Source organism: Phyllobates terribilis, unplaced genomic scaffold (assembly GCF_046119375.1).
Source record: "Phyllobates terribilis strain yellow unplaced genomic scaffold, ASM4611937v1 Scaffold_9__5_contigs__length_417890890, whole genome shotgun sequence".
Classification (NCBI taxonomy): domain Eukaryota; kingdom Metazoa; phylum Chordata; class Amphibia; order Anura; family Dendrobatidae; genus Phyllobates; species Phyllobates terribilis.
Window position 1 is genome coordinate 91,108,082 of NW_027362769.1, and position 23,788 is coordinate 91,131,869.

Sequence of the window (23,788 nt, forward strand, 5' to 3'; positions counted from 1 at the left end):
TCAGCTTCCAGTCCGCTCATCCGTGGCTGCCGGATCAGGGCAGTCTTCACTTGGTATCCTTGGCCTGGCAAAATGGGTTTCTCTTGTGGCTACTAGGCATGTGATGATGTGATGGGGCCTCGTAAGTGAAGGAGGAACCTAAAATGTTGGGCTGAGAATACTGACGTGAAGACTGATGCCAGACCAGGCAGCATAAATCTTCGTGTTAATGCTGTGGGGGTAATAATATTTGCCCTACTCTACGTCAGAGGCTAAATGGCGGAAAAATAGCAGCACGGTAGCACCCGTGTGTAGGTACTCAGTGGCCTGGTGTGAGTAAATATTGATATTTCAGGATACAATATAGGGTTAATTATAGAGAGGACAGGATGGTTCAAGACACTACTGTGTGCAGATGGAAAGTGTGCATTGCACTGGAGGAAGTAGTCAGGAGAGACCCCTAAAGTTGTGTGACCCCAGAAAAATAAGAATTCGGAAGGAAGACCAATCCATTAGTGTTAGTGAATTTTAAAGGGATTGTCCAGGCAAAGTAGTTTTCAAGAACATTACATGAAACATAAGGAGCACATTCTGTGTGCAGCATTTCAGAAAAGTCTTCTTTGTCTTTGGATGCGTTCTTTGATCACAATCACCGATCCTTAGAGGAATTTAGGGGAATTCTGTAAGAATTTAGTGCAAATGATCTTCAGTACCCCGCAGCAGCCACTGACATACATAGCTCATTGAAACCTATTAATGGATTGTATGCTGTAGACTGTAACAAGAGTTTTACCTTCACTATAGCATCAATTAAATCATAACCCTATTAAATATGATGAGAACATGCTAATTACCTAATCACTAAATCACAAACCCATTTCGGATTCATTTTCACATTATCATTTCATTCAAAACAGCACAATAAATACATGGAACAGCAGCAGCGTAATCCTTCACAGACATATTGACTTGCCATTTTCCTAAAATTACTCTGTTTCCCCTAGGAAAATTGAATGCATAGTCTTTTATCAAAAAATATGGTGCATGCATGTGCTGCTGTATGAACACCAAAAGTTATGTCTATATACTCTGTATACTGAGCCCAGCTAGTATGTTTGTAATGGCCAACTATTGTAACATCATCTCTCAGCATGCATGTACTGCAATACATTAGTTATACATCGGAGCGTATCTGCCTGCTGTAAGCAGATAGTTACGTGACTGTGATGGCTCAAGATGGCGCTACATGGAATAACACGCATGAATCCTTAAGCATTCGTTAAGCAGCTTTGGCAAATCCGGCATGTATCGCACAGGTAGTGGAGTCGGGACGATGACAGAAAATAACAGAATGGATGGCTGTGGGCCGAAGAGTCAGAGAAGGAAGTCATGGGAGGAAATTACAGCGTGCCCATCCCGGTAACCTCAGACGTCAGCCTGGAAAAAAAAGCATGAAAAGAAACAGATGGAGTTAAAAAGATCAGAACACAGACACACCAATTATACCCCTTTAAAGAGGACCTATCACCAGGTCAAAAGTGGCCAACATTTGCTCTTACTTTATTCTCGCTACTCCCCTGAGTTTTTTTTAATCCGCCATATGTTTCCAGAGATATCGGCATTTTTAATTCAGTGCTAATTTTTAGTACTAACCATGGGGGCGGAGTTCACATGATTCCTCGGGGGCGGGTCTTCAGGATGCTCTGCATAATAACTCTGTAAGACACACCCCCTTGGTAATGACCATTAAAAGCAGCACTGAATAAAAAGAAATATATCTCTGTAACCATATGAGGGATTTTTTAAAAAAATACTGAATACTCAGGGGAGCAGAGGAAATAAAATAAGACTCTTCCCCAATAGATATTAGTGGAGATAAGGATCCAGATCCTTTTGTTCTCTAAGAGATAAGCCACCGCCAGAGATGATGATAGCTTACTTACTTCTGCGCGAGAGCTTATATGGAGAATTGCCCTTACAGGCTCTCATTTCCTCCGGATGTACAGTATGTGATACGTCCGAAGGCAAGGAGAGTGAAGCCAGCACTGATTGGCTGCAGGGATCACGTGACATTGCGATGGGAGAGGCAGTGTCGACACTGCTGGAACAGCTCCAGCACTGGAGGTGAATATTCAGTAGGTGTTATTATTTTATATGGGAGAAACATAGGCATTAAGACGTGGTTGTCCAAGTAGTGGACAACCCCTTTAAATAATTCTCTGTACACTGCTGCGTCTCTTCAATAAGAGGCCATGTCCTTCCTTAATAGTGTGTTAGAGTGTAGACTTACCAAATGCTGAGCTGATTTTGAGAAAGTGTTTTGTGTGTTCATGTTTCAGTCTATTGCAAAAACTTAAGAACATCCAACTTACATACAACTTATGCCCGATCCTCTTCTCTCCGCCATTGTGAGCCGCAGATCTGGCCTCTTCACTTCAGCCCAGTCCAAGGCTCAGAGGTCACTGTGTGTGGTAAGGCCGCTACTTTGTGACATCTAGATGTGCATTGCGACCTTATGACGCTCAGTGACCATCTGAGGCATAGATGCATCTGCAAGTCCTGCCCTATAGTGAAGAGGCCGGACCTGTGGAGCATGGGAATAGAAAGAAGAGGACCGGATGGCGGACAGCGAACAGTGGGGTGGCCGGAAAGTTGAGCAATAAGGTTTTTGAGGGTTTTTTTTGCTGGTACTGCTCTACTTGACATACAAATTCAGGTTACGAGCAATCCCGCAGAACTAAACCTATATAGCTCAGGTATTGTCTATAAAAATGAAATGTAAAAACCCTGTATATTTTAGGTCTCTTTTTTGTATATGGTCATTCTCTGTCTCCATGTTTGATGAGTGTGAAGGTTTTCTGAAAATTTTACGGAGAGCCCTACAGTCAAATAAAGGGTTAGTGCATGAAGGAGAGGAAGATTCCACCTTACTCTATTATATACAGAATTATAAAGTTCATGTATTCACATTTACAACTGATTTATGCAGAAAATAAAATGATAATATTACATATTAAAAACAAACATTGTTACTGTCCCACATCTGTGCTTCATTCCAGACGCCTTCTGTTTCCTTTTATTTTTGTTTGTTCCAAATTAGCAGTGATATAATTCAGTAATGAAACATTTATCAGTTCTAGAAAACTAGAAGTTCTTGAGAAAATGACATAACACAACTGTATTGTTTATCAGCAGAAAAATATCTGGATTTAATTAGATTATCTGTTTTGGTCACAGTGTAAAGATTTTATTGTTAAACTCAGCATCACCTTATAACAAGGGGTACTCGCTTGTCCTCATTCTATCACTAAACCTAAAGACAATGGGAGAATATGATACTGGATACCCGTTAGAGAGGATCTGTCACTTACCATAGATATGTAGTTTCACCTGATCTTAAAGAAGCACTCCTCCTTCACCCATCAAAGTTTTTATCCTCTTACTATATTGCAGTCATCATATTATTCAGCATTGTGTACTTACAATTGCTCGTTCTGCCTTTCTACCAGCTAATTCTTCTCTTTTCCATTAGGTCTATGATATCACGCAATTAAAAACTGCCTAGTTGAATCCTTCTAAGCTCTATGGAGAAACAGGAGGTCAATTTTCCCTGTATGAGTCATGAGTCACTGCAAAAGTCCCTGGCAGGGGGAGGAGAGAGTAGCTGGGTCAGGAATTGAAGAGGGGAAATGATAAATGCAAGGACAAGAGACTTCCTGTTTCTACAAAGAGCAGAGAAAAGAGAAGAATTAGCTGGTAGAAAGGCAAAATGAGCAATTGTAAGTACACAGTGATATATAATACGATGATTGCAAAATATTAAGAGGATAAACATCTTTGATGGGAGGAGTGTTTCTTTAATGCCGTTCTTCTGAATTTGGTGTTTTTTAATTCATGTGCCCCTCCAGTCCTGAGATATGGTGCCTTCTTCCTTTTTACACCCTGTATGTAAATATGGTTTTGTTAGCCAAGGGGACGTGATCCTCAAGGAGACGCCCATAGAGAAGAGTTGAGGATGATGTCCCCTTGGCTAACAAAAATATAATTACATGCAGAGACTAACAGGCACATCTCAAATAGATGGGCACAGGGATGCCAGATTCGGGAGAACAGTGGCATTTACACCAGGTAAAAAAAATGACATATTTAAGACAAATGAAACATATGCGGTGGGTTTCTGAATTTTTCCCCACCTGCATGCACTTTCTATGATTCATTTGGTAATTGTTCCAATGATAACTACCATAACTAATTTGGCAAGTGTGCTATCAGGTTTCCCCTACCTTTCTATTCTGATTTTTTTGTGTCTTGTTCTCTTTTCTGATATTTATTTTTAACATGTCTATACTTAATCTTTTACGAGTGAATATTAAATATGTATATTAGATTTGTATTATTTGCCTTGCACTCATTGTATTGTATGTCTTATATATAACCTTATAGGTAGATGTGATAGGTTAAAAGTTATGTTTCATAATTTAAGAATTTAAAGAGGTATTCCCATCTCCAAGATCCTATCCCAATATGTAGTATGTGTAATAAAAATAATATTAGCAAATACCTCCAATTAGAAATGTAGTATAGTATTTTTGATTTGCTATGCCTCATGTGCAGGCATTGCAGGACCTTAGGTATCCATGGTTACGTCCACTGATAAAGTGACAGTTAACTAGCTGCTAGTGGTCGTAACCATGGATACCTAAGGTCCTGCATTGCCTGCACATGAGGTAAGTGGCATAGCAAATCAAAAATACTATACTACATTTCTAATTGGAGGTATTTACTAATATTATTATTATTACACCTACTACATATTGGGATAGGATCTTGGAGATGTGAATACCACTTTAAGTTAACAAGTTTAATCAATTTGCATTTCCAACAAATTGAAACAACTTTTCATGTCCTGGCTGATCTTGTTAATGTTATTTAGAGTTATCCAATATATTGCATTATTTTTAAAGGGAACCTGTCAGTATGAAAATACAGTCCAATCTGCAGGCAGCTTATTATGGAGTAAAGGTAGCTGAATAAAGTAATATATTGTTTTGTGAGAAAAGATTCAGTATAACCTGTGCTTTCTTCATTTAAACCTCTACTCTTTCAGGGATTTTCAGTCCAGTGGATGGTCCTATCAGTGATTGACAGCTTTCTTTGTATAAGTGCATCGAGAGAAAACTGTCAGTCACTGATAGGACCGCCCACTGGACTAAAACGTCACAAAGTGTAGAGGTTTAAAAATCAGGTTATAATGAATTCTTTCTCACAAAACTATATATCAATCTACTCAACTCCACCCTCTCTATAACATGGGGCATGCAGATAGACTGCACTTTCATGGTGACAGGTTCCCTTTAAGCTTAGGTTTAGTTTATAGTAAAAGCATGACTATTTTTCCCTAGTTTTACAAAAATCTTGACACCATGTAAAGGAGTGGAGAAGCTATCGACAGCCCTCCTGAAGATCCTATAGTAATATATTGCATTGTCCTGTTTTATATGTTGTTTAATCTATTTTCTGGCCTGCAACACTTAGTTAGCCTGCGGGGAAGGTTAACAATTGGGCCAGCCCATGGTTGGAGGCGTTATGTGGGCAAAGGAACTCAGTTCCTGTTTGTCAGGCAGTTATTGGAAAGTACAGACCTAGCATTGATTACGGGTGTTGTGTGTGAATAAAGGAAAGGAGACCATAATCAGATAGCACGTTCGGAAGTGATTAAGTATCAAGTGGCAGAAGGATCCTTTATCTCAGGCAAGTGGGGGCTACAGCAAGTGTTATTTATACTAGATAAGAAGGTAATGTGTAGCCAGACCTAAGGATCATAGTGAAGACTGGCCCGGCTGGGACACTTATTCTCCTAAGGGGAATATGAACAGGTGCGAAGATGCAGCCACACACTTAAGGGGCGTGTATCCCATACAATTGGAAAGTTCAGAATATCTCTAAGGGGCCGGAACAACACCCCTCGAGTGAAGTGAGGTCTTCAGTGGCGAATGCTAAAGGTAACAGCACACACACCCAGTCAGGAGACCCCTTCTTCTGTAGTGTATGGGGATACAGAAGAAGCGACCCTTGGCCAGGGTGTCTGCCGGCATTATAACTACATTACACAATACCAGAAATATTACCTGGCATTGATGAGGTACTGAGCAAGGCTGATGTTAGCTGGGCTTCCAGTGATAGTGATCTGACGCTCCGCTGACCCCTCCATGGCGCTGGCTATTTTGATTTGTGCTCCAGACATCTGTCGAATTTCATTGATTTTGGTCCCTTGGCGTCCGATGATGCAGCCTATTAGCTGAAAAATTAGAAAAGCTGCAACATATCCAGGCATGAAAGAGGACGGGAACATAAATTGTCATAATTCATTTTATTACAAGGATTGTACTACTGCATTCAGTACAATACATTATATGGGGGATACATATAATAAAATATAAAATGAAGGAAAATAGAAAGAACGCATACAATGAGTAATTAAGAAAAATCAAGATTGATGTAAATACTGAAACCATCAATTATTCTCAATTGTGTTTTTTATATATATATAATCTGAATTTGTTAACATGGAGAAAGATTAATGGAGTTTAAATCCATGTCACAGATAATATTTTGAAAATGGTCAGATATGACAGCATCAGTTGGCTTATAATATATATCATGTCATCTAACTGTAAAAACAAATGGTAGTGAGCCCTCAAGTCATCAGTCCAATTGGCACATATTGGTGATTTGCCTGATTTCACATGAACTCCCATTTGTTTGGTTACGCAGTAATTATTTTGTGTTAATTCTTAAAATCGTGAAAAAAGGACGTCAGCAATAAGGTGTCATACTCACATCATTTGGTATGGTGAGTTCATGAGTACTTGCCTGGGAACTGGCATCCATACCTAATATGTGAAGAAATGGTATTAGAGTAAAGTCATTATTTCCAAATATCCCAACTACATTGCTCCCATTTGTAGCTCACCTGTTCCTTCTCCTTGCTATCTCCTACTTCAGATCACAATTTCAACTTTGGGCTCTTGTCATTTGTCAAATTTGTTCATATTTTCCAACATTTTTCTAACTTCATTTTCAAGAAAAGTAGCCAAATTCCAAACCAATATTAATTATGTACAATAAAAAATTATATTGTGGTCCCGTGTTAGCCAGAAAAATCGATGTAAATACTTTTTATGCCCAAAGATAAAAAAAAGTATTCTCGGAGTGATCCCTTTATTGGCTAACCAGAACAAAATATATATTTGCAAGCTTTCAGAGTACAAATGCTTCTTCTTCAGGCAGGAGTACAAAAAAATCCTGCGTGAAGAAGAAGCCTCTGTATTCCGAAAGCTTGCAAATATATATTTTGTTCTGATTAGCCAATAAAGGTATCACTCCGAGAATACTTTTGTCATTTTTGAGCATAAAAAAGTATTTAAGCCAATTCTAAGAATGCTCTCATTTTCTCAAGTACTTACCTGAACTAAACATGAGTGTTTGTAGATATTTGAGTCATATTTATGTCATTTTTAAAGAGTACCTGTCATATGTCAAAAGTATGTATTTTTTTTTTACCTGGTGTAAATGTCACCGTTCTCTTAAATCTGGCATGATTTATTTTTTTGTTCCTGTGCCTCTCTCAGAAATTCCTGAGATCCTGGCCCCTCTTCCCTTTATATAAATATAGTCTTTCTAGCCTCCTGGGCATGGTCCTCAGAAAGACTCCAATAGTGAAGAGTTGAGGACCATGCCCACAAGGCTAAAAATACTAGATTTACATACAGAGGAGAGAGGCCATATATCAGGAATGGATAGGTGCAGAAGTAAAAGAAAAACAAAGATTCAGAGGAGCAGATTTTACATCAAGTAAAAAAAAATAACATTGAACCCCTAAACTACTGGTATCTCTACAGTACAGGAGCTGTTGTAGCATTGCACTGAAATTGTAGCATTCCTGTCTTTTCCATAGAGTAATCCAATTGAATATAAATTACTAATTATACTGGAAGAACTTCCATGCCAGAAAGGTCTTCCACAGCTCTATGAACTCTACTTGACCAGTAAAGGGTCTTCAGGAGCACACCGTTCTCCAGCCTTCTGACTTCCTTGTTGCTGGAGGGCAGGCTGATGATAGGTGAGGGCCACGGGCTTGGGGTTTTAAAGGACTGATAATTGCAGATCTGATTCAGGAATGGACAGGCAGGAGGAAGTGAGAAACACTGTCAGACTTATCTTGCACAGCTCAACATCTCATGGGGAAAGTGAGCAGTGATTTACTGCTCAAGCAGATGATGGATGGTGACCAGGGGCTTGGCATTTTGCAGGACTGATAAGAGCAGCTCTGAGTCAGGAGCTGACAGGCAGGAGGAGGTAAGAAACACTGTCAGACTTCACTTGCACAGCTCAACATCTCATGGGGAAAGTGAGCAGTGATTTACTGCTCAAGCAGATGATGGATGGGGACCAGGGGCTTGGGATTTTGCAGGACTGATAAGAGCAGCTCTGGGTCAGGAGCTGACAGGCAGGAGGAGGAGATCAACACTGTCAGACTTCTCTATAGAAATGAATAGACTAGAGAGAGGTGACTGGGATCTCAGGAGTTGACTGTCAGATCCCAGCATTTAATGTAGCTACTGCATATGTTCAGCTATCTTCCGGTGGTCAATCCCCTTGGCAATGAGTTATCAACAATGTACGATTAAAGCTCTCCCGATAGGAGAAGGACAGCAGATAGAAAAGGCAAGTTATTTACAAACTTGCTTAATTTCATGCTTTCAAACCATGTATACCTATTTATTATTATATATATATTATTATATACAGCAGGGGCAGATAGAAATCGAAGATGGTCCTGTGCAAGAACTATATGGGCCCTTTGCAGTCCAATAGTTCTTTAAAATTCACCCCTTTAGGTCTCTGTGACAAAGGCTGATTGCAGATTTGGAGATGGTAGTGGGCCCCCTTATCTCTTGGGCCCTTGTGGACCTGCACAAGTTGCACCAATGGTATGTCCGACCCTAATATACAGTGTATTAGTCAATTGGGTTAACCTATACATTTGACCTTACTTTCAATAAAGGGATTCTCTAAATTAATTATTAAAAATTAATTTAATAATTTTAAATAACCACGTTTCCTCATAGGAGATAACAGAGGGACAACCTTTATTAGCTACATTCAAAAAAGGCTACCGAGAGTGTGTCTTTTTTCAAACTTTGGAAGACTAAGATAAATCTGTGCCTTATACCTACAGTCCATTAATTTATTGGGGAACTCTGTAATGCTGCGTCTTCCATGGTGGTGCTGAAAGGGGAATTGAACACTTGAAAGGTTTCCATGTAGAATTTTACTAATTGCTGGGGATCCCAGCAGTGAGATAACTCCAAATTTGACAAATACTTTATTTAAAGTTAAAGTGGTTGTCCGAAATAGAATTTATTTTTTTTTGGGGGGGGGCATGGATAGGCTTAAAATAAAAATCAGTGGCATACTGACCTTCCAGCGCCCCCTCGGATCCAGCTTAGGCCTCTCTGGAGGTCTGTGCCAGCTCTGGAAGCAATGTCTGCTCTATTTGGGAAGGCAGGGGACTGTTGCAGCCTGCAAATGGCTGCAGCGGTCAGGTGACTACAAGACTATGTCATCTCATGATCTCCTGTGCTTGGAGACCTACTGTACTTAACATATTGAATTATTTCTCATGTTCCTCAAACCAGTCCTGTACATTTTTGCAGTATGGCACCTACTAAAAAAAGACCACTGCCATTAGGGAATACCTTTGCTATGAAGTGGTGTATTTGGTCTGTACAACGTTTATGTAGATTGCACATCCACTTGAATGTCAGAACCCAAGATTTCCTAGCAGAACATTGCCCAGAGCATCATATAGATTACTCATAGTGCACGTGGTACCGTCACATTGTAGCAACCTGAGGATTCGGCTGCTACAGGGGTATTGCACCTCAACCCAGAGGTGTGATATTCCACTCCCGGGTAAGGATGGAGTGTGGAACTGAGCTCAGTTAGCTGCATGCACTACACACATCCCATTTCCGAGGAACAGACCGATGGTACTCCCACTAGATAAATGTGCAGGTACAACAGAGTCTGTTCCTGGCTGGAGTGGGAGGGGGGTGGAACATCCCAGTAGTGTAGGGGCAGATAGGGGGAGCAGTCTGGGTAGTGCTAGGAGCTCATTGGGTGCTGGTCACCTGAGCTCACACATAGAGGGAGTATATAAGGTGGGCACCATCTTAGGACAGGGTCTTTGCAGAGGAAGAGAGCAGAGGAGAAGAGCAGCTCCAAGGCCCAGAGAGAGAGAGGAGAAAGAAGGACCCAGAGGGGGAGAAAGAAGGAACTCCAAGAGCCCAAATTAGACCAGAGGGTGAAGAGTTGGCAACAGGGTACCGGATCCCAAGCTGGCAGAGGCTACAGCACACCTTAGCCAGGAACCGGAGGTCGTGGGCAGGACCGATCTGCCACGATCACCCACCAAATCCACCCGGAAGGCAGACCAGGAATAGGGTCAGGGAACCCAGAGACAAGGGTTTACCACCAAGAGGCCCGAGGGAGCCGGACATAGGTGGATCCCTGGTGGGGAAGGCCAGAGAAGAGGACAGGACAGAAAGGGAGCTCAGGACCACGCTCCAGAATCACCTGGGGGTTGGCCGAGTCCAGGACCTGGTGGACGCAGCACGGCTCGGGTGGTCACTTAAGGCCGGAGTGACCAGAACAACTGCAGTAAGTAAACAAACCCTGAACTGCACAGCCCGACTCTGAGTCTCATTTCCATCCCCGCTGCACCACCACAACCCCCATCCTCTGCAACTGACCCCCTGAGGCTATACCCCTCCCGTTGGGGGTTATACTACCTGGGCTGCACAAACACCATCAGCCTCAGCGGACCCTGCTGCAGCGGCGGCCGTAGTGACCGCAATTCAACGGGTGGCGTAGTCGACATAAAGAACTTTAGTAACATCAGTAAGGACTGCCACACACTGAGCTTGACACCCTGGGCACGGACCGGGTCACAGCCACTCGGAGACTACAACCCCCATCTGATCCGGCTCCGGGTATCTCTAACAGCACTGGCCCAGGGGGCGCGTCAACTTTGGCGTAGTCGGCAGGATTACGTGCCCGCAACAACCGGGTACTGCGTGCCTGAAGAAAAGTACATCGTTACCTTAAAAAGAAGTCTCCTGCCGGTTCCAGAGGGTCCCCGCCATCGGGCCCCATCACAGGTCGTTTCCCGCCGGTTGTCCGCCATTTGCAGCTTTTTCCCGCCATCCATGGAGTTTCCCGCCACTGGGAGACGATTCCCGCCATTTCCGATGATTTCCCGCCTTGGAAGAGCGGACGCCATTATGGGCGTGCCAGAGGGTGGCAAGAGACCACCTCCCATCGTGGGCCAGGTCGAAGAATGGCGCCAAAAGCGGAAACTGCGCCCACCAACAGAGACTGTGATGCTGGAAGTGTCCATCAGCGTAAGAGAACTGCCCCTGGAACTGACAATCACTAAGTTGCCCCGGGACCACCCTCGATGTGGGCGGAGACAGAAGAAGAGAACAAAGATGGGTGTCGCCTGGAGCAGTCTGGAGAGAGCGCACCCGGAGACAAGACGTCTGGAAGAGAGTCCAGAGAGAGCCTCCCCGGAGATGGAGGGAGAGCCAGGCAGCACCGACCCAGCGGTCAGGAGCCTGATGCGGGCCGCCACTCCAGGCAGCACCGACCCAGTGGTCAGGAGCCTGTTGCAGGTCGCCACTCCAGAAGGCCTGCTGGAGATCCTAACACAGCTCCCCCGAGACCGGGAGTGTGTACAGACCGCGCTGGAGGGCCTCGCACAGAGGATGGCCCGGGTACAGCGGGAGACGTTGGCGGAGTGGAGCCGAGAGATGGCCCAGCAGACCGAGACTCGTCAGCGGAGCACGCCACCCGAGACGAGGAGACAGATCGCCTCTGAGGATGGCGCAGGAGGACTGAAGGCCGGAGACGGCGCCGAGAAGGGAGCCGAACGAATGGAGGCAGGTAAAGGGGACGTCACTACCCCGAGCCGGGAAACCGCGTGCCTGCCCCAGCTCCCCGTCGCAGAGCCCGAAGTACCCCCTGCCGTGCCCGTCGCTGCAACGTCACCGCCGCAGACTAGGCCTCAAACGGAAGCCGCGACCCCTGTGACGTCACACGCCTCGACCCCGAGCGTGGCCAAGCAGGAAGTACCATCGGCCTGGTCGCAAGGCCTAGTACCCCCGGGCGCCGCAATACCAACAGCGCCCCCTACCTCCGCGGAGCCCCCGGCCTGGTCGCAGGGCCGAGTAACCACGGGCGTCGCCGTTCTTACGGTGCCCTTTTCCTTTCGCGTGCCCCAAGCCTGGTCGCAAGGCCTGGTCAACCCGGGCGCCGCTACCACCACGGCGCCCATAACACCTAAAGTACCGCACCTGGGTGAGGACCTGTTCGCCCAGCATACGTGCCCGGATGGGCAGCCCTTCGTATGGCCCCAGGAATACATCCAGCTGGAGCTGCAAAAAGCAAGGGCCATGTGCGAACCCCTGATCCCGGCTCCAAAGCCCATGAAGAGGATCTCGCCCCCGCTGGAGGAGGCACAGTTCGAGTGGGATCCCACCGGAGAAGACCTCATGGGGTTCACTCAGGAGACTCGGGCAGCCGCAGCGGAGCGTGCAGAGTGCTGCCGCCAGCAGCTCAAGGTCTTTGAGAGGGAGCGGAGAGAGAGGCGGGTCCGGGAACAACAAGCCCAAATAAGGAGCGCGGAGCAGAAGAGCCGGACCAGGAGAAACCCCCGTGCAGCGCATGGTCCCCGTACCATCGGGACTGTGATAAAGTTCAATCTGCAGCATGGGTGGGGTTTCATCAGGGATCACCGCACCCCAGGCGACGTCTTCGTGACCAGGAGAGACGTTGAGTCCCACCTACCGGAGGGACACAGAGGTCGTGACCTGTATGTAGGGGACGAGGTCACCTTCACCCGGCACAAGTGTGCCAAAGGACCCTACGCCCTCCATGTGCATCGCCTGACGGAGGAGGAGCTGCGGTGTGTGGAGGAGCAAGAGGACCCGGACGGGTCTGAAACTGAAACTGTCCACAAAGAAAGAGCAGGAGGACGCCGTCGTTGAGTACGGTAGAGAGAGACTGTATAAAGTTGCCCGTCGGGGTACCAAGAACTGTTACTTAGTTAAAATATAGTCCCCGTTGGGACCAGCCAAGAGTGAACTGTTAACCCCGTGTGTCCCTATTCTCACTGACCGAGGACTGAGAGCGGTCAATCCTCCCTAATACCTGGCCGAGGACTGAGAGCGGCCATATCCCCTTGTATATAGTTGCGCTTCCTAAAGCGCCCCCTACCGGTTTTATAGGAAACTGTTTTATTCCAAAAGAGACTGTCGCACTTTACCCGGTCACAAGTTGCACCGTGACCGGAGGAGCCAGAAGCAAGAAAAGTCTACGAGAGTGTTATTTATGAAAAGCTTTATATGAAAAGTTTATGCTGATAATATATGATGTTTGATATGTTGATGTTTTATGAAAAATAATTGTATGTTTTGGATGTTTATATCTTACAGCCCGAGGACGTGCTGTGATTTACCAGGGGGGAATGTAGCACCCTGAGGATTCGGCTGCTACAGGGGTATTGCACCTCAACCCAGAGGTGTGATATTCCACTCCCGGGTAAGGATGGAGTGTGGAACTGAGCTCAGTTAGCTGCATGCACTACACACATCCCATTTCCGAGGAACAGACCGATGGTACTCCCACTAGATAAATGTGCAGGTACAACAGAGTCTGTTCCTGGCTGGAGTGGGAGGGGGGTGGAACATCCCAGTAGTGTAGGGGCAGATAGGGGGAGCAGTCTGGGTAGTGCTAGGAGCTCATTGGGTGCTGGTCACCTGAGCTCACACATAGAGGGAGTATATAAGGTGGGCACCATCTTAGGACAGGGTCTTTGCAGAGGAAGAGAGCAGAGGAGAAGAGCAGCTCCAAGGCCCAGAGAGAGAGAGGAGAAAGAAGGACCCAGAGGGGGAGAAAGAAGGAACTCCAAGAGCCCAAATTAGACCAGAGGGTGAAGAGTTGGCAACAGGGTACCGGATCCCAAGCTGGCAGAGGCTACAGCACACCTTAGCCAGGAACCGGAGGTCGTGGGCAGGACCGATCTGCCACGATCACCCACCAAATCCACCCGGAAGGCAGACCAGGAATAGGGTCAGGGAACCCAGAGACAAGGGTTTACCACCAAGAGGCCCGAGGGAGCCGGACATAGGTGGATCCCTGGTGGGGAAGGCCAGAGAAGAGGACAGGACAGAAAGGGAGCTCAGGACCACGCTCCAGAATCACCTGGGGGTTGGCCGAGTCCAGGACCTGGTGGACGCAGCACGGCTCGGGTGGTCACTTAAGGCCGGAGTGACCAGAACAACTGCAGTAAGTAAACAAACCCTGAACTGCACAGCCCGACTCTGAGTCTCATTTCCATCCCCGCTGCACCACCACAACCCCCATCCTCTGCAACTGACCCCCTGAGGCTATACCCCTCCCGTTGGGGGTTATACTACCTGGGCTGCACAAACACCATCAGCCTCAGCGGACCCTGCTGCAGCGGCGGCCGTAGTGACCGCAATTCAACGGGTGGCGTAGTCGACATAAAGAACTTTAGTAACATCAGTAAGGACTGCCACACACTGAGCTTGACACCCTGGGCACGGACCGGGTCACAGCCACTCGGAGACTACAACCCCCATCTGATCCGGCTCCGGGTATCCCTAACAGCACTGGCCCAGGGGGCGCGTCAACATCACCTGTCCATCCACAGACCAGTATCAGTAGAGGCCGCCTTTTCCATCGCTCAATGGTCCAGTTCAGAAGCTCCTTTACTAATTTTAGGTACATTTGGTTGCAAACATTGTTCACTACGGGAACTCTGACTAATCTGCGGCTACTCAGCTTCTTAGACAACAAGGTGTTTTGCAATTTGCCTTCTAACACGTCTCTATTGTAGCCATCATTGCCTTTGTGAGCAATTTGTGCTACATTAACTCTTCTGTGTGATTGGACGAGGTGGGCTAGCTTGTGTTCCCCAAAAGCATCAATGAGCCTTCAGTACCCATGACCTTGCTGTTGGTTCACCAGTTTTTTTTAATCTACTACCGATTTCATAATTAAAACCAATCAATTTTAAAGGGGACCTGTCATGTCCCCAAACACTATTAAACTGCAGATATATAGGGTAAATCTGCAGGTTATGCGCTCCAATGCTGTCCGTCTGCTTTAATGAAGGTGTGGCTACAGGAAGGAAATTAACATTATTCCTCCCAGGAGCCACCGGCTTTCAGTCATAGAGGCGTGCCTATGCAGCTTCAGTCACTGCACAGTACATAGTGAGTGGTGGCTGTATTCACGGCCTAGAACTTTGATTGACAGCTCTGCTGGTTATCTGTGAAGAGTTGCAATGCTGTGATCGGTGACTGAAGCCATTACGGCACACCTGTATGACTGAAAGATGGTGGCTCCCACAATAAATAAGCTTATTTTTCTCCTGGTAGCTTTCAGTTATTCACCTGCAGATTAACCCTACATCTGCAAGTTAATAGTATTTTGGGATATGACAGGTTCCCTTTAAGAACTGAATTTCTACTTTCTGCCTCATGTATGCCACCCATTGACAGGTACCATTGTCACAAGATAATCCATGGTATTCATTTAGTTTTCATGTTATGACTGATTGATATACAGGTGCTTCTCACTAAATTAGAATATCATCAAAAAGTTAACTCATTTCAGTTCTTCAATACAAAAAGTGAAACTGATATATTATATAGAGTCATTACAAACAGAGTGATCTATTTCAAGTGTTTATTTCTGTTAATGTTGATGATCATGGCTTTCAGCCAATGAAAACACAAAAGTCATTATCTCAGTAAATTAGAATACTTTATAACAACAGCTTGAAAAATGTTTTTAAAATCCGAAATGTTGGCCTACTGAAATGTATGTTCAGTAAATGCACTCAATACTTGTCCCGGGCTCCTTTTGCATCAATTACTGCATCAATGTGGCAATGTGGCATGGAGGCGATCAGCCTGTGGCACTGCTGAGGTGTTATGGAAGCCCAGATTGCTTTGATAGCAGCCTTCAGCTCGTCTGCATTGTTGGGTCTGGTGTCTCTCATCTTCCTCTTGACAATACCCCATAGTTTGCTGGGCAATCAATCACAGTGATACTGTTGTTTTAAAACCAGGTATTGGTACTTTTGGCAGTGTGGACAGGTGCCAAGTCCTGCTGGGGAATGAAATTTCCATCTCCAAAAAGCTTGTCGGCAGAGGGAAGCATGAAGTGCTCTAAAATTTCCTGGTAGACGGCTGCACTGACTTTGGTCTTGATAAAACACAGTGGACCTACACCAGCAGATGACATGGCTCCCCAAACCATCACTGATTGTGGAAACTTCACACTAGACCTCAAGCAGCTTGGATTGTGGCCTCTCCACTCATCCTCCAGACTCTGGGACATTGATTTCCAAATGAAATGCAAAATTACCTCTCATCTGAAAACAACACCTTGGACCACAGAGCAACAGTCCAGGTCTTTTTCTCCTTGGCCCAGGTAAGACGCTTCTGGTGTTGTCTATTGGTCATGAGTGACTTGACACAAGGAATGCGACACTTGTACCCCATGTCCTGGATACGTCTGTGTGTGGTGGTTCTTGAAGCAATGACTCCAGCAGCAGTCCACTCCTTGTGAATTTCCCTCAAATTTTTGAATGGCCTTTTCTTAACAATCCTTTCAAGGCTGCGGTTATCCCGGTTGCTTGTGCACCTTTTTCTACTACACTTTTTCCTTCCACTCAACTTTCCATTAATATGCTTGGATACAGCACTCTGTGAACAGACAGCTTCGTTAGCAATGACCTTTTGTGGCTTATCCTCCTTGTGGAGTGTGTCAAAGACTGCCTTATGGACATCTGTCAAGTCAGCAGTCTTCCCCATGATTGTGGAGCATACTGAAACAGACTAAGGGACCTTTTTAAATGATTAGGAAGCCTTTGCAGGTGTTTTTTGTTAATCATTCTAATTTACTGAAATAATGGCTTTCGTGTTTTCATTGTCTGCAAGATATAATCATCAACATTAACAGAAATAAACACTTGAAATAGATCACTCTGTTTGTAATGACTATATAATATATGAGTTTCACTTTTTGTATTGAAGTACTGAAATAAATTAACTTTTTGATGATATTCTAATGTAGTGAGAAGAACTAGTATGTGTGTATAGTTCATAGAGTCAGGGCCCTGGGAATGCTAAGCAAGCCAGCAATCACACAACGAAGGAGCAAATCGCTTATTAGGTGTATCATTGTTCTAGGCAATGCATTCTCATGTCAGTCTGTCTAAACAGGTTATTAAACAATTTAGCGCCTATGTCATTTAAGGGTTGCGATCAAGCTGCCTACATGCAGCCCTGCTTTTGTGCCGCCTTATCTTGGCTTTGAGTAGTACAGCATAGCTGCACTTAAGATCCTTTAAGGGAAGAAATGTATATATAAATAGCTATATAGTCATGTAGGGGATTTAAGCCCTATAAAATCATAATAGCACTTTTAATTCAAATGCAAATAAGATGTTTTGGTGCACCATAACGCTTCTCAATTTGCACTTTGAGGACTTCCCCCACTTCTTATTGACAGCACTTGCTTGCCACGAGCAAGTGCTGCCTGACCTCAGCCCGTGCATCTGCATGTGTGCACTGACACTGCCTGAGCACAGCCGTGCACACAGCTCCTCAGTGCTGATGCATCCACAGTGTGAGCGGGTGTGTCCTCCGTGATGGCTTCTCTCTCTTCCGCTTGCTACACTGATACACCCAGAAGCGTAACGAGGTGCTTCAGAGAGGAGAAGAAGAAATGTTATGCATGCGGCTCTTGACTTCATTTATTCTGACCTCTCTTACACTCTGAAGCCGCTTGCTCACTACACTTCCAGAAATCTAAGTGTAGCAAGCTAAATCAGTATGTGTATGCCAACACTGACACTGTGTCAGTGCTCGCCTACGGACATGCAGATTAAGTTCAGATAGTGCTGGCTCTCGGCAAGAGAGCTCTGTCAATCAGAAGCGGGGTAAGTCCCCAGAATACCAATTGAGGGGGCGTAGCGGTGCATTGTGCCCTTGATCATGCCAGTCGTGCACTGGAGCACCCTTATTTGCACTTAAACTAAAAGTAATTTTCACAGGCACTATACCACTAAAATCCACAGTGCTAGTATGATTTCTATTAGGGCTGAGTTCCCTACATCACTGTTTAATTTCATATGCATTTTGAGGGTGACAGACTCGCCTTAAAGGGAATCTGTAATCAGGTTTTTTATACCTCATCTGAGAGCTGCCTGATGTAGGCAAAGAGAAGCTGAATCCAATGATGTATCACTTATATTACTGGGTGCAGCCATTTCCACACAATCTGAGGTTTTAGATTTAGAATCAAGCAGAGCTGAGAAAGCTAACCCCACCCACACCACAGCTTACCCCGTCCTCACTAGGCTCTGTATATACAATGTCCATAGACCGTGATAATCTCTTAGTGATAAATCCTTCACAGCTAGTAAATAACAGCACACACTTTCACAAGTGACACATCCCTGAACTCTGTGGTTCAGCCTCTATCTCTTACTGTCTTCAGATTACATACAGTGGGTACGGAAAGTATTCAGACCCCTTTAAATTTTTCGCTCTTTGTTTCATTGCAACCATTTGGTAAATTCAAAAAAGTTCATTTTTTTCTCATTAAAGTACACTCAGCACCCCATTTTGATTGAAAAAAAAATAAAAATGTAGAAATTTTTGCAAATTTATTAAAAAAGAAAAACTGAAATACCACATGGTCATAAGTATTCAGACCATTTGCTCAGACACTCATATTTAAGTCAGATGCTGTCCATTTCCTTGTGATCCTCCTTGAGAAGGTTCTACTCCTTCATTGGAGTCCAGCTGTGTTTAATTAAACTGATAGGACTTGATTTGTAAAGGCACACACCTGTCTATATAAAACCTCACAGCTCACAGTGCATGTCAGACCAAATGAGAATCATGAGTTCAAAGGAACTGCCCAAGAAGCTCAGAGACAGAATTGTGGCAAGACACAGATCTGGCCAAGGTTATAAAAGAATTTCTGCATTACTCACGGTTCCTAAGAGCACAGTGGCCTTCATAATCCTTAAATGGAAGAAGTTTGGGACCACCAGAAGTCTTCCTAGACCTGGCCATCCAGCCAAACTGAGCAATCCTGGGAGAAGAGCCTTGGTGAGAGAGGTAAAGAAGAACCCCAAGATCACTGTGGCTAAGCTCCAGAGATGCAGTAGGGAGATGAGAGAAAGTTCCACAAAGTCAACTATCACTGCAGCCCTCCACCTGTCGGGCCTTTATGGCAGAGTGGCCCAACGGAAGCCTCTCCTCAGTGCAAGACATATGAAAGCCCGCATAGAGTTTGCTCAAAAACACATGAAGGACTGGCAGACTATGAGAAATAAGATTCTCTGGTCTGATGAGACAAAGATAGAACTTTTTGGTGATAATTCTGAGTGGTATGTGTGGAGAAAACCAGGCACTGCTCATCACCTGCCCAATACAATCCCAACAGTGAAACATGGTGGTGGCAGCATCATGCTATGGAGGTGTTTTTCAGCTGCAGTGACAGCACGACTGGTTGCAATTGAAGGAAACATGAATGTAGCCAAGTACAGAGATATCCTGGATGAAAACTCTTCCAGAGTGCTCTGGACCTCAGACTTGTCCAAAGGTTCACCTTCCAACAAGACAATGACCTTAAGCACACAGCTAAAATAACAAAAGAGTGGCTTCAGAACAACTCTGTGCCCATTCTTGACTGGCCCAGCCAGAGCCCTGACCTAAACCCAATTGAACATCTCTGGAGAGACCTGAAAATGACTGTCCACCAACGTTCACCATCCAACCTGACGGAACTGGAGAGGATCTGCAAGGAAGAATGGCAGAGGATCCCCAAATCCAGGTGTGAAAAACTTGTTGCATCATTCCCAAGAAGACTCATGGCTGTACTAGCTCAAAAGGGTAGTTCTACTCAGTACTGAGCAAAGGGTCTGAATACTTGTCACCATGTGATATTTCAGTTTTTCTTTTTTAATAAATTTGCAAAAAGTTCTACATTTCTGTTTTTTTTTTTGCAGTCAAGATGGGGTGCAGAGTGTGCTTTAATGAGAAAGAAAATTAACTTTTTAGAATTTACCAAATGGCTGCAATGAAACAAAGAGTGGAAAATTTAAAGGCGTCTGAATACTTTCCGTACCTATTGTAGCAAAAGCCTGCTGACAGATTCCCTTTAACCTATTTTTTAGTCCACTGTATGCGATTTATCGTCTAGTAAGAAACTGGAATATTTCACTTTCAGTATTACCATTTTCTGATGATTCAGTGCGTTTCTTATCAATAAATTTGTTATATGATTACAGAAACAATATCTTGTTCTCATTCAGCAAATGCTAAATCCTGATTTTTACAGATTGGGTCAAATTCCTAACATTTTAGGGTATGTGCACATGTTCAGGAAAATTCTACTGCAAATCCTAATGTGTTGGCAGGAAAAACTATGTGTAAAATACCCTTGTTTTTGTCGCATTTTTTACATGCATTTTTGTTGCAGATTTTTCCCCATTTATTAGTATGGATGAAGTTTGCATAAAAAATGCTCCAGATTTAAATCTGCAAGTAAAAAATTGGCAACATGTGCATGAGACCTTAGGAATCGCATTCACTTTGCTGGCACTAGGAGATCGTTCCGGTTTTGTGACAAAACTGCGCAGAAAAAATGAAACAAAAATGCATCGTGTGCACAGACCCTTTTAACTAAAATGAATGATTCACCTTAATTAGACCATTCATTTCTGACTTAATTTTCTATCTAAGCAAAATAACGAGATGATTCTCATACGAACCATATCGGATAGCAAAAAGCACAATAAGTCACTCACAATAACCAGAGACCTAACCAGAGACTCTATACACTGCCAAATTCTATTCTCTAATGATCACATTTTGTCCAGTCACTTCCAAGCTGAGTTTCTGCTGAAAAATACCACTAACAAATAATCAGATTTCACATCTGGAATCTCCACAATAGGACGTATCTGATGCTGATTCTGCGGGAACATGATCATGACTGTTTTGAATTGTAGAGAAAAAAAACTTATTTATGGAAAAAAAAACAATGAAGTGAAGTTGAATTGTTGAAATATTTTACTGTGAAATGGTCAGGCTATTTATTAATAAAAAAAACTTTTTTTTAATAAAAACTGAAAGAGGACTCGTCACTTGCCATCAATATGTATTTTTTTTTTACCTGGTTTAAATGTCTTAATTTTGAATATGGGGTTGTTTTTCTTTTGTTTCTGTGCCTCTCTGCTCCTGAGATATGGACCTCTCTTCCCTATATGAAAATCTAGTCTTTTCAGACAAGGGGGTGTAGTCCTTAACTCTATATGGGAGTCTTAACACCCAGTTGGCTAAAAAAACAAAAACAAACTAGATTTATATTCAGGGAAGATGGGCCATATCTCAGGAATAGAAAAGGCACCGGACCAAAAGTGAAATAATGCCATAATTCTGGAGAACAGAGGCATTTACACCAGATTAAAATATTATATATTTATGGCAAGTGACAGGGCCTCTTTAGAGAGTAACCGTCATTTAAATTTTTATTTTATAAATCAATAGTACACATGAAACTTTGGAATATATCTTATCAGAGAAATCTGCTTCTTTCATCTGCAGGACTGATCTTTCATTCTCTATTAATGGGTAAAAGGTGTAAAATCTGTATTCGTTGAAGACAGACTTTCCCATTACTGAGTTAGGAGATGGCAGTTGGTGCTTTTAAAATTCTACGGAGAGGGTAGGAGGGAGGAGCTAGAAGCAGATACAGACATTCTGCTGCAAGTTCTCCTGTGTAAGGGATCATCAGGTGAAGTAGATCTGCTAAGCCTCTGGTCCGGGTGGGCACACGAGCCCCAGGCGTTGGTGCAGCTTCCAGAGGACACCGTGGGGACTAGGACTAACTAGAAACTCAGGAGCAGATGGACAAATGGAGGGGAACCCAGCAAGGATGGATGCAAGTTGAAAAACAGTAGTACAGATAATGGAGCATACCAGACAATGAACACTAGAGTCTCAATGATAAGACACAGTTGTGTGTGTCAATGGGCTTTAAGGCCCCGTCACACTAAGCGACGCTACAGCGATCCCGACAATGATACGACCTGTCAGGGATCGTTGCTGCGTCGCTATGTGGTCGCTGGTGAGATGTCAAACAGTCAGACCTTCCCAACGACGCAGCAGCGATGCAGCGACCCTTAACGATCTGTATAACGATGCACGCCTATGTGTTTCTGTGTCTGAGTCGTTAACAAGGTCGTTGGTAAGGTGTCAAACAAACCGATACATGCTACCCAGCGGGGCTTCAACGATCAAAGAAATGTCCAGACCATTCCGACACGACCAGCGATCTCACAGCAGGGGCCTGGTCGCTGCCAAGTGTCAAACGTAGCGAGATCGCGCTGAGGTCACTGTTGCGTCACAAAACTTGTGACTCAGCAGCGATCTCGCTAGCAATCTCGCTTAGTGTGATGGGGGCTTTAGATAGGTCTAGGGAGACAATGTCATAGATCTTCACTGGATCACAATCTGCAAAACTCAACATGGAGCACTACAGAGAGCAGCAGACCCAAGAGAAGGAAGCAGAGCCCGCGGTACTCAGGACAGGTGTGTAACATCCTGAAAGTACAGTTTCCAGTTCTCTATAGAACTTTATGAGCACCAACTGTCATCTCCTATCTCAGTTATAGGAAAATTTGTATTCACTAAACACACATTTTACCCGTGAATTTAGAATTTTGAGAGTGAATGATCAGTCCAGGAGGAGAAAGAAGCAGAATCCTCTGATAAGATATATTACAAAGTTTCTTATTTATATATACAGTTAGGTCCATATATATTTGGACAGAGACAACATTTTTCTAATTTTGGTTCTAGACATTACCACAATGAATTTTAAACAAAACAATTCAGATGCAGTTGAAGTTCAGACTTTCAGCTTTCATTTGAGGGTATCCACATTAAAATTGGATGAAGGGTTTAGGAGTTTCAGCTCTTTAACATGTGACACCCTGTTTTTAAAGGGACCAAAAGTAATTGGACAATTGACTCCAAGGCTATTTCATGGACAGTTGTGGGCAATCCCTTCGTTATGTCATTCTCAATTAAGCAGATAAAAGGCCTGGAGTTAATTTGAGGTGTGGTGCTTGCATTTGGAAGGTTTTGCTGTGAAGTAAACATGCGGTCAAAGGAGCTCTCCATGCAGGTGAAACAAGCCATCCTTAAGCTGCAAAAACAGAAAAAAAACATCCGAGAAATTGGTACAATATTAGGAGTGGCAAAATCTACAGTTTGGTACATCCTGAGCAAGAAAGAAAGCACTGGTGAACTCATCAATGCAAAAAGACCTGGGCGCCCACGGAAGACAACAGTGGTGGATGATCGCAGAATAATCTCCATGGTGAAGAGAAACCCCTTCACAACAGCCAACCAAGTGAACAACACTCTCCAAGAGGTAGGCGTATCAATATCCAAATCTACCATAAAGAGAAGACTACAAGAAAGTAAATACAGAGGGTTCACTGCACGGTGCAAGCCACTCATAAGCATCAAGAATAAAAAGGCTAGACTGGACTTTGCTAAAAAACATCTAAAAACGCCAGCACAGTTCTGGAAGAACATTCTTTGGACAGATGAAACCAAGA

The 23,788-nt window shown here is 44.1% G+C and overlaps 1 protein-coding gene across 8 annotated transcripts in view; it reads right to left on the reverse strand.

Moving 5' to 3' along the window:
• Window positions 1-1,379: 1,379 nt before the first annotated feature.
• Window positions 1,380-23,788, reverse strand: part of PCBP3 (poly(rC) binding protein 3) — a 53,451-nt gene continuing 31,042 nt past the window's right edge. For all 8 annotated transcript variants that reach the window (XM_073645644.1, XM_073645643.1, XM_073645641.1 and 5 more), the window contains 3 exons: window positions 6,820-6,872; window positions 6,108-6,277; window positions 1,380-1,416 (listed from right to left, as the gene is read on the reverse strand). In XM_073645644.1, coding sequence (XP_073501745.1) covers window positions 1,380-1,416; window positions 6,108-6,277; window positions 6,820-6,872 — 260 coding nt within the window. The remainder of the gene's footprint in view (window positions 1,417-6,107; window positions 6,278-6,819; window positions 6,873-23,788) is intronic.